Genomic DNA, 15,884 nt, shown 5'->3' with positions numbered 1-15,884 from the left:
ATTTTTAATCACCTTTCAAACTTACGGTCGATTGACTTCTAACTTAAACTCATCTCAAAGTCCGAACGCGGTTATTAAGACACGGTGACAAAAAAAAAGTTTTTTTCCGTTTCTATTTCACAGCCCTCTTCCTTCATGAGTTTAACACGTTTCTTCTTCAATTGGATAATCGGAAACCCACCAACTTCTCAAATCCTCTCCTTCATCACAGATATTTTTCTCACCAACGATTTTTCGATGGTGGACCGAAATTGCTCCACGTGTCGTCTGGTTGTTTCATTTTTCAATTACCCTTTTCACCCTGGTGCGATGCTATGGTGTGTCCTTGATCGAGAAGTCTCGCAGTGCTGAATTTACCCAATTTCAAGGGAATGCATTTGATTGTCATTATAAGCGCCATTATCCTTGTATTCAAACGAGAGATAGAAAAAACCAACTCAAGATGACTTCATGCAGTTAGACCGACATTAAAGGGACAAATCTGGAAGGAATTCAGACATAGGAACTAGAAGAAGGATGCCGTTTTTCACTTTGTTCTCTGCTAAGCGATTCTTTCGTCCTTTCGAATGGTTTGAAGCCAACGATAACGTTAAGGATGCAGATGAGATCGTACAGAAAGTGATCAACATTCTCGGTTCCGCAGTGGCGCTCTTGAAGCACCACCCGAGGCCTAAGAATTATGACGTGATAGAACACTTTAAAATTCGTTCAAAAAAGCATCCAACTCTGATCCAACCCGTTTCTGATGCTTGCAGGAATTTGACAAAACTTACTTTTCACTTGAAATATCTAAACTAAACGTTCGCTACTTCACGGTTTTCTCCACTTCTTCGCACTAAAAAAGGACACTCTTAAATATAAGAAACGATCAAATTCTAGCGAAGCCCCTTCTCCTTTCTCTATGTCGTTTTGTCGACCATAAGCTAGTGCCAGGGACCATGAAGCACAAATCCACTTAACCTTATGTATCGTGAAGGGAAATACGAGCAAGTCTTTTCAAATATCTGTGAGGCGCTGGAAGACTCCGAAACGCCCGTATTACTTAAAATAAAATTTAATGGTGGATGTAATTTTGGAGCCACCGTTTTTCTCATCCGTCCAACCAGCAGCCAAATAAATGGTCGCACCGTGGGCATCCATTTCATTCACGTCCGCTTTTTTCCCTGGAGGCGCACACAGACAAGGCGAGACCATAAAAATACGGATGAGCAAGGTGTAACATCGTGTTAATATTTTTTTCTTTGTTTAACAAGAGTGACGCCGAGTTCTACCTTTCTGACTCACTGTTCTTTTTATAATTCCTTTCATAGAAATGAAATTTTAATTTCCCATGCGCAACACACAATGTTCTGATTTTATTCTTGTCTAGAAAGAGAAAAAATTAGGGATGGAGTAGATAATCTCTCACAAAATCAGAGATTTATTCCTAACCACTTCGTCGGTTGTGCTCTTTACGTCGGCCAGATGTAATAAAGATATTTAAAGTGACTTTGCATTTTTTTTTCTGTTCCTGGAAGAGGGGAATTATAAAAACTTTTATCAGACGATCTACAATGTGTCGTTTGCGGTGTTTCTATCGCCTCTATTCCCCCACATGAATCCTTGATATTTTGTCAACTTATCTAAGCATCTTTACACAGTTGCAACAATAATTCTACAGAGGGGGTATCAACAGGATTATCATCTTGAACAAACGCCCATTCGGTTTCGGAGTTGTTTGGGCGATGTATCAGAGTTTATTAAAAGGGGGAAAACAAGTAAATGTACTGTGGAAAAATCATGATAAACATAGTTGTAAATGGAAGTAATATTTCAGAAATGAAATGATTTATGTAATTGTAAATGTAATTTTATAACCATTGCAACAAGTAGAGCCCACAAAAACAATAATTATAAAATGAAAATAATTAAATTACACTAACGAGAACTTTATAATATTTAGAATTATTATTACAATTAAAAATACTTAAACTGTGATGATTTAAAATGAAAACTTACCTTGATTATTGGTTTCTTGCATCTCCATATGGTAATCCTTTATTTATATCCAAAGTTATCGATCAGCTTCTATATCCTTTTACTGCTTTTCTGCCTCAAATTTTCCTCCTTGATTGTTGTGCGAATTCACTTTTCTCCCATCCAAAAACTCTAGCACCCACACGCATTCACCGAGTGATAAATCAAACCATATTTGCTTCTTCGCTTTTGTCAACTAAAAGCATCCGGCAAACGATCACGCACAACAACACTTGCATACACCGACCGACCGACCATCTAGACGTCACGCAACAAGGCCCACGTGAAACAGGATGCCGTTGCATCTCAATACATGCCCAAATAGGAGGACAGATTGGGGCGTTTGGCATTCGCGGAGTAATCCGAAACTCACATTCGCACAAGCACTGGCAAGAACAAACAGTGTGGGCTCCAATAAACGCGATCAATGATTAATGGAACAAATATCTCACAACACAGCGTGCAAGAGCCCGAGGTAGGTTAGATCGGATCCCGATTTCTACTGCAGTAGCATCGCCGTAATCCGTACGCAACACTCCAATATCACCCACGTACACTCGATACGTACAGTAAACAGACCTGAGCTCAAGCATCATTAGGGCGTAACGTGGCGTCCTGGATTCATTAACCACACAGGACACGTACACCGGAACTAAGGAACCTCGTACCGATGCACTTTTTGAGGCCACCACCCCCCCCCCCCCCCTTAACACAAACCTAACCTTTTGCAGCAAACCCGCATCAGACGAAAAACGACGCAAAAGGACAAACTGTTCCTTTGCACAATGCTACGAACACACAGATGTGGTTCCTCACCGGCCAACGGACGGTTCACTACTGAAGCCCCATCTATTCGCGTGCGCTAGGCGGAAAATGTGCTTCCTTCAATCGGAATGTTGTTTACAAATCGGGTCCGGGACCAAGCCACCCAAAAGGAGGGTGGAAAAACGAGAAAATGAGTTCCATCCTTACTAGGGAGCAATCTCTGCGAGAGCAAAATCTAAAATTGAGCAGAAAATCGTCTGTAAACAGAGAATGAGTTACCCAACCACGCTCGCAGGCATTTACCGGCCGGCATTTCCGGACATTCGCCTTCTCTGAACGCGAAATGTGACACCACACCGTCATGGGGTTCAACCGTTATGCGGGTGTGTTGTCATAGCGAACAAAAAAAAAAAAAAAAGGATACGAAGGCGACAATGCGCGCGTGTGCAAATGTTTGAAAGGCACTGAGTGAGGAACATTTTCGGTGCGGTAAGTTTGTTCCGGCAGTTTGATTATGGCGCTATGTTTGGTGCTAGGCGTGCATGCAGCGTGATTGTTGTGCCGGATGTGTGCTAATCATACACAAGCGCAAAAAAAAGGAACGGCCGTACGCAAAAAAAAGACACAAGGACGCACGTGAAGGGAATTTAAAAAGAGTCGTGCCGCTTTTTGGTCTTGTTCTCGAGTCGAGTCGAGATGATGGAAATGGTGAAAGTAATACGATAATATAAATTATGTAGGAAATAATTTTATCCTTACCTTTTACATCTTTTCATGTACTGGAGGACACTGTTACACTTGAGACTTAATATTAAAAATCACATAAAAAGGTTTCCAAAGCGCACGAAACTATCCGTAATACTAACACAAATTTCAGGTTTTACGTGCGTAACACATCGGAACGGCCGCGCCATTTTGTTCCACTAAGGCGTCAGTTGATTTATTGCCCGATAAAAAACTGTCTTTTGAGTGTATTTTTAACTATAAAACCGTTATCATTGATCGTTTTCTTAGAGCAAAAGCTTCAATTTTCATTTTCCTACCAAATTTCCACGAAAATTGTTGTATTTTTTTACCTAAAATCACATTTTACACGAAGCGACGCGAAAACGACCGAAACACCGACGACGGCACTGACATACTGCAATCGCGATCGTGCTGTGTGAAGATCGATTGCGTGTCGGGATCGTACTAACACCACTACACAGTGCTGATAAGACGAGCTTTCGCTGCACTACACGCAATCGGGCGGCGCTACACGCAACTTTATCGAATTCTCTTTTGCAATGCAGCAAGCATTTGATAGTTTTATCGTCTCTTTCACGCTCATGCGAAAGGGGATCGTATTGTAGGTGGCAAAAAAAACCTGTTAATCCATAGTGAAAAAAACGTGCCAATTCTATTAGGTGTTGGAAAGTTTATGCTGGCCAATATTATTCTTATCCCTTAAAAGGGTTAAAGCCCTGTATCGAAATTACAGTATCTCTTCCAACGTTCTATCCCCCACAAAAAAGGGACGTACTTAACCTTACCTTATCCCATACCTATCAATGGCAGTCAAAGATCGTTTCCGGGAATGGATACCTTTCCATTTACATTCTGGAATCATCCCGAATCCTTCACATTTGGTTTCTCGAATTGAAAATGACGTTCAGAATATCCTTTCCTTTCGGATGTGCTGAACCTTTTTTTTCCGGTGGCTTTTTGTGCCTCCCCTATCGGTGTGAACTTTATCCTTCAGTCGTTATCAACGAGCAGCCCTTTTACGCTCGAATTTAGTTGAGCTGGGGAATAAACCCAACATCCAAATGAACACTTTTACCTTCGCCCCAAAACCCCGGAATGAAAGTCATTAGGTTTCCCAGAAGATGAAAAATGAAACATACAGACAACGTGGATGTCCTTTCTCACCGTGGCACAGGGATCATCAGACACACAATGAAGTCTCCTATCCTGTAAGTTCTCCTATCCCGACTCTCCGTATAACCGCAAAAGTATTTCTGAGCCTACTTTTCATCCACCTTCCAGGCGAGGAACCACACGTCTACTATACAGTAACTGAAAACGACAAGGGAAATTCCACCGAGAGTCATAAAAACCGCCCCTTCATACTGCCCCACAGGTACCACCGCTAAGGCTGTTGGTAAAAGGGAAAAGAATCTGCAATGGTGTGGGAAAGATGTTTATAATTTCACCCTCCTGGTTTCGAGGTTGCGGTTTACCGTCCGCATTTCCCAAGAATCGAATACCAGCATGTCAATGTCACACAAATATGTACTCATTTCGGCACGGCAGAACCTGTCGATTGCATGTCTTGCTTCTAGGTGTCACCCCTCGCGTTTAAGTACCAATTTTGGCACGTGTCAAAGGAAAATTAGGAAAAATAGTTTTGCGGACTTTTGTTGGATATTAGGAACCACATGACGCTTCCCCTCGTTCGTGCAAGATGCAAAGGAAAATTAGATGTGATGAGATTAGAATAGCTTTGAGGTGAGGACAATAGACTTGTTGGATGGACAGGGAAGTAAATTAAAAAATTTGTCCTTATGCAGACAAATGGCACGGTTACGATTGGTTGTCAAACACTTGATGCAACGCTTCTCAATGGTTGGGACCAGAAGGGACAATCGTAAGGATCTCCATCCCTTTGGACAACTTTGTGATAGTAGACAAACAGATCATAACAACTTATTCAATATTTAGTTCAACAATATCTGGATGTTACCCTCTAACGCCTATCAAATCAACCAGCTCAAATCACCCTACTTAGTCATGACAAGTGATCAGGACGACTACAACCTTAACATGTTTATGCAACAAAGACTAACGCCCTCCTTTTTTCTTGGGAGCAAAACATTCAACCTCTTACAAGACCTCTTTTTTGCAAAACATTTCCTGTAAATCATTAGTCACACAATGACTCCCTTTGCTCACGCATCAAGCACGGTCTAGTGCATCATTAATCAATGTGAGTAAATCACAATTGACAGCACAATTACATCAATTTCCCTTTTCATGCATCGCTAGAATTGCAATTAGGAGTAGGTAATTGTGGTGGAAAGAATTCGTTTTTCTTCGTTCTTAATTTTATGTCACAAGGATCAACATTCAATTGAGCAGGCTATTCTAGATTTAAAATGTTCAATATGAACGATCTCTCCAAAGACTTAGTTTTTTTTTTTTTTTTGTATTTATCCTATGGGAAACCTCTCCACGAGGCTTGGATGTGTATGGCTTCAAGCGTACCTTCTTCGTAGTGCCCTTCCTTATAAAAGTTTTTATGTCACTATCAAATGATAGGACCCTAATTGTAGTCAACCTTAACTCCATCTCCATCTACGCTCTCCTTTGCACTACAACACCGTACGAAGTTGTGCATTTTTCAGTGAAATTGATTTCTTCCTCCCAGTGCTCATCTTACTTACCTATGTCTGGGCACCGAGTTTTCATACAACACCAGTTCATTCTTTTTTCGGAAAATCCCATACGCAGCACAAAGTGTACGGATCTCTCTTCTCCTACACCGAGGGATGAAGGAAATTCCTACGAGGGCAATAAACTGCCTCCCGTTCGTGTTGGGATTTGGTTCTTGCGTTTCACCGTCACCGGGAAACATAATCTTACGCCCCCTTTTGGGGCACAACCGACTTCTCTTGCATCACACGCAGCACGTCTGTGTTAGATCTTTGCATCTCGCTTTAATGTATTATCACATTTAACGTACGACGACATTTAACGTCGTGTTCCGCCGCCACATCCGCATACACACTTTTCTTGTACTTCTAACCAGAGTTTGTGCGTTCATCTGCTCTATTTCTCTCATCTGCTTACCGTACTAACTTGCAAACATGCTCCCTGCCCTAAACCCTAGTTTTGCTTTGTTCGTTCGAATAAAATTCTTATCTTGCTAGAATATGTACTTTGTACGCTATTTACAAGCCAATATTGCCTTCGCACACGCACACCCCCCCCTCGATGTCTTGATTGATCGTAGTTGTTTGGACTTGAAACTTTGTGTATAGTTCCATTTTCCCGCGGTCTGATTTGATAATGGCCGATCGCACCCTCTCTTACACTATACACAGGAACAATAGAGTCTCTGGGGAAGGGGACAGAACCAGAAAAAAACCGTTTGTCAATTTATTCGACAAGTTCCCGCTCGTACCCTTTCGCTTCGTTTACTACTACTTTTGTGCGTTGAACCGATCCGCCGGGATCCAGATTCCAGTAGAAAATAAAGAATATGGTTTTGGAAGAGACCGATCTAAATACCTCAACGGATTGCTTTCGTACAAAATAGATACTTAAAAATACGGGCAATTTCTAATCGCATCTACTAAGCTCTCGGTTGTTCAAAGGAGGAGTTGTCCGTGTTGAGGTGATGAGCTTTGTCTCTCTGCTCTACATTTGCCTAACCCTAATGAAGATCCGCAAAGGGCATAACTCTAACAAGCTTTAACAGGTCAACTGTTGCGTTTGCGTCCTATGCTTTTGTTTTCGTTCCGCCCTAAACCTATGGATACTCTTCCTAGTGCACCTCGCTAATATTGTTAATGGATAGTGACTCTTCCGACAGGAGCTCGTACTCTCGCTGCATCATCTTCTGTACCCGTTCCATTAGCTCTGGAATGTCGTCTTTCGTTAGCCCTGCGCAGGGAACTTCGGGAAGAATTTTGATGATGTTTTGTCCTACAACCAAGAATTGGAAATTAGCTGTCGGTGATTGCTGATCCAGTGGCAACATTCAAAGTTTACCTCTATTGAAAATCTTTGCGTTCGATTTTAGAAAATGATATTTAGAGATGACCACCGGTTGAATGAAGGCTTGCGATTCAACGGCTACGTGGAACGAACCCTTCTTGAACGGTAGCAGCTTGTCACCGTTGCCGCGCGTTCCCTCGGGGAAGAAAAGGAGTTTTGCCTATCACAGGGAGAACGAGAGAGAAAACGTGGTCGTGTCAGTATGTCAGTTATGCACGGAAGTTGAAGGTGGAGGACGGTTTCCGTTCTACTTCGATAGCGCGTACCTGCTTCTCGTTGATGGCCTTTGCTTCCTTGTTGATGACGTTCTTGGCCGAGGCACGGTTCTGCCGATCGATAAACAACGTGCCCCAGAGCCAACAGGCGAGCCCGAACGGGAACATGTACAGCACCTCCTTTTTCGCGACCACCGTCGACCGGCCCATGATGGGCCAAAGCTCAGCCAGAACTGTAAATAGTAATTGAAGAAAAGGGAAACACATTTAGACTATTTTTGGAACTCTTACGGCAATTGCTGGATGAGTAGTGGTCTATTGATGCATACCAATCAAGTCCAGTGCGCTCTGGTGATTCATCAGCACAACTCCACCATGATTTCGCTGAATGTTTTCTTTACCGCGCACCGTAAACGATGCACCAAGCATTTTGCCAAAGCCTATGCATAAGTACGCTGGAATTCTGAAGAGAAAGAATTACAGATGAATTCGTTTTAAAATGCTAACCTTTAAGTATAAATAAATTTAATGCGCTGTCCTGTTGGGCACTATAACAACAAAAGCCTTAAATATTCCTGTTGCGTCGTTCCAACCACCTGTGTGCCTATCAATCATTCGCATTCACGCAGGTTTCTTTTCACCTCACCATCAACAATTCAGTTCACTACGGTTAATCTATTGAGTGAAAAGGGCATGCGTTCGTGCCCACGCTCGCGGGAGTATAACGAATCATCCTACCTACTGCTACGGGGGAAAGCCATTCCAATGGAACCTCTCCATGCATAATTAACGTAAACGCCAACATGGAAAGGGGTTTCCCGGCAAATACATATTTTCTATCCGCGAGAGTTCCCACCTATCGCGCTCCATCGGTAGGAGTCACCACAATAAGCCCCAAGGACGACGACCCACGTAGAAAAACAGGCGACCCATGTAGGCAGAGGTTATGAGGTACGCAAAATAAATGAACCCCCAAAAGAAACACAAACCATAACTTAGAACCTTGTGAAGTGTTCGAAACGGAAAGTCATCCCATCAGTGGCCTACATCTTCCAGAACGATCCGTTTTTTTCTTACTCTTTTTTGCTCACTTTTTAGAAAAACTTGTGGCGATTTAGCTAATGGTAGAATCGTGAGTTTTTGTACCATCCAGTTTGTTTTTTTTTTACTTACAGTGCATTTCGATAGTCCCGGGGTCGGATCAACATCAGTGGTACCGGACCGACGGCACACACCACCGAGAAGGCGATGAAGCAGAAGAACTTGAAGTAATAGCGCGCTGTCGACGACAGCGTGATGATAAAGAACGCCATGAAGGCCAAACCGAGCAGCTCACCGTTCGATGTGGTCATCTAGAGTAGATGGGGGAAGGAAGAGATTTAAGCCAAAAATTAGTAACGGTCATTAGCGCGACTAAAGAAGCGTGCATTACATACAACAGCTTCGGAAGTTATTAGAGGTGGTACACAATTTATCACACCGAACTCTAAATCGATTACGTCAAACGTTAACTACCGGCCACGAAGCATCTTTACACTTGGGAACGCTAATTACACTTACAAACAATCATGGCTCATATCAGAGCAACAAAAAGTATTGGAATCTTCGCCACAACTTCACTCATTAACAGCAACCCGACCGTCAATCGTAAACAAGTACACGTCGCGTCACAAACAAGCGTACGGCTACAACTGAGCTGCATCTCGGAACGGAGTTCCTAAGTCCAACACGACGACGACATTGACCACGCGGTCCGATAGTGATAACTTTGCGATATTTAGACCATTCCCCGTCAATGATTAGAAAGTGCGTTATCGCAATCCGTAGCCCCGTCTATATTACTTTTTAGATGGTTCAACCAGGTGCGGAACTAGTGGTTGATAACAGCTCGAAAATGGAGATATTTCATAAGAGTTTTGACTGCGCGTGATAACGTCGCTGAAGTCGATCTTCGTTTACTTCGCGATCAAATCCGGTATTGTGATACAATTCTATTAAAACACACTATTCTCCTACTTTGAAGGTCCTTGCCCTACAATCCCAACCCATCTGGGACGGGATAAATTTTCGCACACTGTAATTCGATTAATCTAACCAACTCCAAAACCGACCAATCAACCAACAATGGCGTCCACCGGCCCGACTTACTGTAGTGCTATATTTACAGAGACACCAAAATTAACTCCACTTAAAGGCAATCCGCACCGTACTGGTAACGCAAAGACCTCAACCGATCCGAAAGGCGATCTTGCCAACACGTGATGCATTTGCGCCGACACTAAAAGCTACAAATGGACCGCCGCGAGATATGTAATGCCTCTGTACCACACTAATGCGATTAATCTGATAAAAAAGGTGCAAGTTTCGCAAACTCGCGGCAGGAGGCAACAGCGGGCCCGACTCCTCAACAACTGTGCACGATAAAAGGACAGCAAATGGTGCAAAGTGGCAAAGAAAGGCTAACCATTTTTAAGTGACAAACGGTACAGAATTGCGTAATCTGCTGCGGTTTGATAAGCGGTAAGCCTGTTGAACGCAAATCTGGCCAATATCTTAATATTGTAATAAGGTGAAGGTGTGTGTGCTGGGTGGGTGTCTCGGTGTACTAATCCTTTTCCTTTATCGAAGAAAATTGAGGATTTTCGACCGTGCCTCCGTATCTGAACATCCCGCCAATTCTTCGGGCGCTTACTAAAGGCCGTTGAAGGTCGTTAAGGCGAAACTGAACAGGTTCAAAGTACGTTGAGCTTTCCGTTCCGAACTGACACACGGTTAAAATGGCTAACAGCACGCACATGGTCATCAACTTGTCTAGCGGAACTTAAAGTCATATCGTGTACCGTGTACCACGGTACACGACTTTTTGATAGGATCTAATCAAGACATTATGGCCGGAAATTGCCCACTGATCATTCTGAGGTTCCCACGAGGTAGCGTTCCAACGACCAACTACCACGAATCGCACGTCTTTTGTCACAATTTGCACATTATACCAACTTTGCTACACTAATACGAGAGATCTTCATTCACCTTGTCAACTATCTCCTCGTTTGCCATCGATTTCATCGAAGAAAACACAAACCCCACAAGCACACGATGCAAACGAACCGCCAGCGACAGCAACTGAACTGCAATTACTGTTCACCGGTACCTCGCTGAACTGATAAGAGGGACCAGAAGTAGCATTAGAAGCTTTCCGGCTCACACAACTTCACCCGTCTGCAAAGTACCTCCCTCCAGTTCGCTGTCCAGCTCAGGTAAAGTGAAAGTTAGGGACGCTCGTAATTATCATTTACCGAGAGACGTAAGGGTCTGCCACGACCACTGTAGCTGGAGGAACCATTTTGGCAACCGAGTTCAACAAACCATTCCCTTTCGATGGTAAATAATTGAACTTGGCGGGGTCTGGTTGTGGGATGTTAATTTGGTAATGTACCCACACCCGATCCGTTCCTACTTCCGGTGATTGTTTGTAAACATTCCGACGGAATCCACCAGCGAACCACCACCAACCACAACATTCTTTGTGCTCTGGGAGACCGAAGGGCCGAGGAAGGTTCATAGCGCGTGTGTAGGTACTCTCGAACGGCGTACGATTATTATTATGTTGCTAGGGTAGAAAGGTGTGTTTTATCAATATTTATTGATTCGAGCCCGATAGAGAACGGATGCGATGCGTACGTATTATTTCATTTCTGTTTTCTGAAATACACGAAGCAGCCACGACCGTGTTATTCGTCATCGATCGTACCAGATTGCATCGGGAGGCATAGATGCATCAAGCATCATCTGGTCAGTATAGACAACGTGTGTGTGTGTTTGTGTGGATGTAGCGATAGAGACACGCCACGGCACACGCCATCAACATCGCCCTTCAACGGTGCGGTTTAACGGCTCATGCCAACATAACACGTGATCGTCAATTGACCAATGCGCCACACACGGCAAAAAGTCGGCGATCTTCTCGCAATACAGCGGTCAAAATACATGGCTAGAATTGGTACCTTCGACACAATTATCACCATCTGTTCGCTAGACGTGGAGGTGACGTTATTTTGATATTCGAACACACGATCCAGACTATTGGACAATCGTTATCAAGCTGCAGGGAGGACGCACAGGTGTTCTTGAGTAGCTTTTTTTTATTGAGAGAGATTTGTTGGCATTCTAGCTGATAATTCCAGATAATGTGTGATCTCACAGCTGCATGATCAATTCCTTGTCATGAATAATCTGTTAGCATAGCGTGACGGACATTGGGACTAATGTGCAATGTGTTTTACTTTATTTCTTGTAAAGAAACTATTAAAGAATCATGAGTTTCTTGCTATTAATAATATGAAGTGATATGTATTGCGTGCTTAAATATCCTCTTTTGTAAAATAATTAATTTTATTTTTTTTTAATTCATGCTGCAACGCTACACTAAGAAAAACAGATCATTTGGGGCATATCGCCATTTGCATCACATGTGGGACATTTTTTATTAGGCACAAATGACTATTCTTCTTTAAGCCGGCCAGGTGGTGTATGCGACAGCGGCGCTAGTCTTCAAACGGCAGGACAGAGGTTCAAATCCCATCCGGGACCATCCTTCGTAGTGAGGACTGATTATCCAACAACGGGTTATATCGGCAAGTCTAGTTATAAGCCATTCGATAACCGGGCATGACCTTAGAGGTCGTTAAGTCGAGAAGAAGAAAAGTCTTCGTTGGCACTATGACCGAAATAGCTATTAATTATTAGCTCATTTGTTGCCGTCGGTTGTCAGTCTAGTACACGAAGGATCTGCACGGGTAACATTAAATGTCACATCCTGATGCGTGAAACACAGGTGTCCCTCACTATGCCATAATCAAAACGACTCATCTTAATTAGTACTACTTAGGCACATAATCATAAAGTTTATCTCTCGTTCCCGTATGTCAATTCGACATTAGGAGTCATTCTAATTTGGAGAAATTATTGTTGGATTCTCCTTAATTCTCTATATTTGAGATCGAAGTGGGTCAAGCAATTGCTCCAACCCATTGTCTTCCTATATCATATGTCCCAAAGTAAATATTTGATCCAGAGCAACTTATTAAGCAGCCAGAATAAAGATTATTCGACCTGATTCATCGGCGTCATAGACATAACCAGCTCAATCTGGAATTTTGTACTGTTCGTCGCTAGAGACTCTTCATGTCCCATTCTTTGTGGTGTATTTTTTGAGTCCTACAGATTTCGATAGTGGATGGATTATTTCTCTCTTAGGTTTAGGACCGTCAACTTGGACTTCCCAGACTTACGAAGTCCAGATGCCGACCACAACGCATCTTATAAACTTACCTTGCCTATTTGTTTTGGACGTCTAATTACTGATGTAAATTAAATCGCTGCAAACTTATTGCCTGCTCCAGAATCGGGTTAAGGGTATTGTACAGTCACACTAACAATATCACACACACAGAAATGCACACACGAATACAACTGCACTAGTCAAATCAATCAAAAACGAACCTCACACAAATGCTGATGCCGATGGCGCTTCACTTCACCTCCATTGAGCGGGTGTTTCCCGGTTCCACGGTTTCATCGGCGTGGCTACACGACAATAAATTGTTCTAAATTTACTTCAATTCTCCGATTCCAACTCGACCAAACCAGAGACACGGACGGACGGACGGACCGACAGACAGTCAGCACAGCGGCCAACACTGGTGGAAGTCGATTGACGAAATTCCGGTTCGTGAATATGGGCGTTTGGGGTCGTTTACTTGCCTCACACACACGCGCTCTTTCTTTCGCTGATCGCAGGCTACTTTGCTCTAGTGCACGTGATTGCACAACTGCATATCTGAACTACTACTCTAGGATGGGAATGGATGAACCGAACCAGAGAGGAATGTTTATTTTCGTTACAGTGGTGGACAATGCAAGACAAAAGAGAACGATCCCCCCCGTTTTCAAGTTCGATATGGGCAAACGGTTTTGAGGATCAATGAGAATAGGGAACAGGTGGTATGGTGCTGATTTACTGCTGTCCCCGGCGACGGGAGCTCCGAGAGAGGTTTTGGAACACTAGAAACTACCACTTCTGAAGGGAGTTAAAAATTCAACGAAGTAAAAAGGAAGTCAACATGCAACGTGTGTCCTCGAATGTCTCCAACGTGTGTTTGCACGTGGTGCTTCCAATTCGAACAACAACACAACCGAAAGCTCGTGTCTAGCAGCAATTCCGGATGTCTGGCCTAAGTCCATCGTAAGGATCAAGGGGAGGATACATTCGAGGAATTACAAACTACTCCGTGCACTAGTGTTGGTTGAAGTCACACACCAAAACATTCGCATACACTCTGCGGGAAACGTCAAAAGAACAACAGGGATGCTCCGTGTGAGTGAGCTTTCGTCACACCGGGAAGGGAAATCGCCGGTGGGAAAACCGTCTCGACGAAAAGCGAAGTGTGTATGTATGTGTGTGTGTGTGGGCCCATTACAAACACAACTGCTGTTACTGCGTCGAAAGGATTGATGTCTGCATCGGATAAAACACTAGCAACAATTTATCACTGTTTCTCAGTTAAAGTTTTGCCAATGTTGTCACAGAAGCTTTGTATTGACTTGGCGCGCGCACACACCCACACCGGACAGATTAGAATAGCCGCACTTTAGTACCGAAATAGTCTTCACTAGTCCCACCACTGTTCAAAACTGATGGCACTTGCCGCACGGCGTTCCAACACACATACACACCCTAGAAGCCGTGAGATCGCGGTCGCTACGGACGGTGGCCGTTCCGTAGCGGGGTTTCAAACGGAAATAAACACGACTGCGGACCGTGAGCTTTCACGAGGTCCATCATCATCTTCACCGTACCGCTGGTTATGGCGCATGCGTACAGTGAAGGACGAAAACAAAGCCAAAGAGACGGTGGATTAAAATTTGTATAAGCCAATTAAAATGATTTTTTTTTCATAAATCAATTGGTTGAGAAAAGATATCGAACAAGTTATCACTCTATTCCATTCTGTTTATCGAGCTAACAATAAACAGAATAAAATTTCCATAAAGGTTCGTCAAAATAAACTCTGGGCACATTTGTGTCAAGCACTGTAGCCACCAACATCGTGCCGCAGGCCACACAAGTGCCGGTTCAAGATGTAATTGCGAAACTTCTAAGATAATTTGCACTAAACATCCCTTCAAAATCATACAAACTACTGAACAAAAAATTTGTTAAAATACTGTATCTGGCTAATTTAAAATAAAAGAGGTTAAACTGTTTAAAAATTCAAAGTCCGCTAGTGCTCGGATCGATTCTAAGCTGTTAACGTTACGCACTGTCAAGCAGCTTATTTTCGAATTCGTTCGAGCAGCACGCATTTCGAACGAATCGAGCAAAATTACCGATTGGTAATTCGAAAAAGGAAACTGAAAGTTTGTTACAAACTGTGCTTCTTTTATAATGCAACATCAAAACTTAAGTATTGAGAATTAAAAAATAAGCAGTTTCGTATGATCAAACTCATTTAAAAGGCATCAATAAAAATAAGTTTAAATTTCCCCAGTCCAAACGACGCATTGCATTTCCGTCTTTTGAACTTTATCTTTAAAAACAGTAATAATGTATCCTTTCCCTTTCCTTAACGTTCCACTCGATACAAAAAAAAATGGAAAGCTAGCAAAACGTTAAGCAAAAATAAACCTTTGTGTTGTATATGTGCGACTCAAGCAAAGATGGACGGTAGCTAATAATAGCAAAAGGTTTATGGGTGGGTCTCCAATTTGCATATTTTCCATTGCCGGCACATCCATCTCCGTACACAGAAAACACGCAACAGACCAATTTGGGGAGCCGGTGCTAAGGGTACTGATTTCAATCAGGTTCACTCCATCCTTACTGGATTAGTTCCAAAGTAACCTTTACTACTAGCACATTGTCATGCATCTACGCTTCCACACGGATGTATATAGTTTCCTAAAATTAGCCATACGGGTTTTTTATGTTTTTTTTTTTATTTTCAACCTAAACAACGTTGTCCTAGACAGCATGTAATTCCTTCACAGATTAAATTTTGCTTTGGGTTTGATGTTTGTTTTTACACTACAAAGTAAATAATTGCACGATTTCTTAGTACCACGTTT

At 42.8% G+C, this 15,884-nt stretch overlaps 1 protein-coding gene across 1 annotated transcript in view; it reads right to left on the bottom strand.

The window, feature by feature from the left end:
* The window catches only part of LOC126565175 (1-acyl-sn-glycerol-3-phosphate acyltransferase alpha), a 44,372-nt gene extending 33,546 nt beyond the window's left edge, over window positions 1-10,826 (bottom strand). The window contains exons 1-6 of the mRNA XM_050222323.1: window positions 10,788-10,826; window positions 8,931-9,109; window positions 8,087-8,220; window positions 7,809-7,990; window positions 7,537-7,702; window positions 7,305-7,470 (exon numbers count right to left, since the gene is read on the bottom strand). Of these exons, the coding sequence (XP_050078280.1) occupies window positions 7,310-7,470; window positions 7,537-7,702; window positions 7,809-7,990; window positions 8,087-8,220; window positions 8,931-9,109; window positions 10,788-10,823 (858 nt within the window). The 5' untranslated portion in view covers window positions 10,824-10,826 and the 3' untranslated portion in view covers window positions 7,305-7,309. The remainder of the gene's footprint in view (window positions 1-7,304; window positions 7,471-7,536; window positions 7,703-7,808; window positions 7,991-8,086; window positions 8,221-8,930; window positions 9,110-10,787) is intronic.
* Between the last annotated feature and the right edge of the window lie 5,058 nt (window positions 10,827-15,884).

The sequence above is a fragment of the Anopheles maculipalpis genome, chromosome 3RL (genome assembly GCF_943734695.1).
Source record: "Anopheles maculipalpis chromosome 3RL, idAnoMacuDA_375_x, whole genome shotgun sequence".
NCBI classification, from domain to species: Eukaryota; Metazoa; Arthropoda; class Insecta; order Diptera; family Culicidae; genus Anopheles; species Anopheles maculipalpis.
The sequence above is the reverse complement of the archived record's forward strand: the minus strand, read 5'-3'. Positions and strand labels throughout refer to the sequence as shown.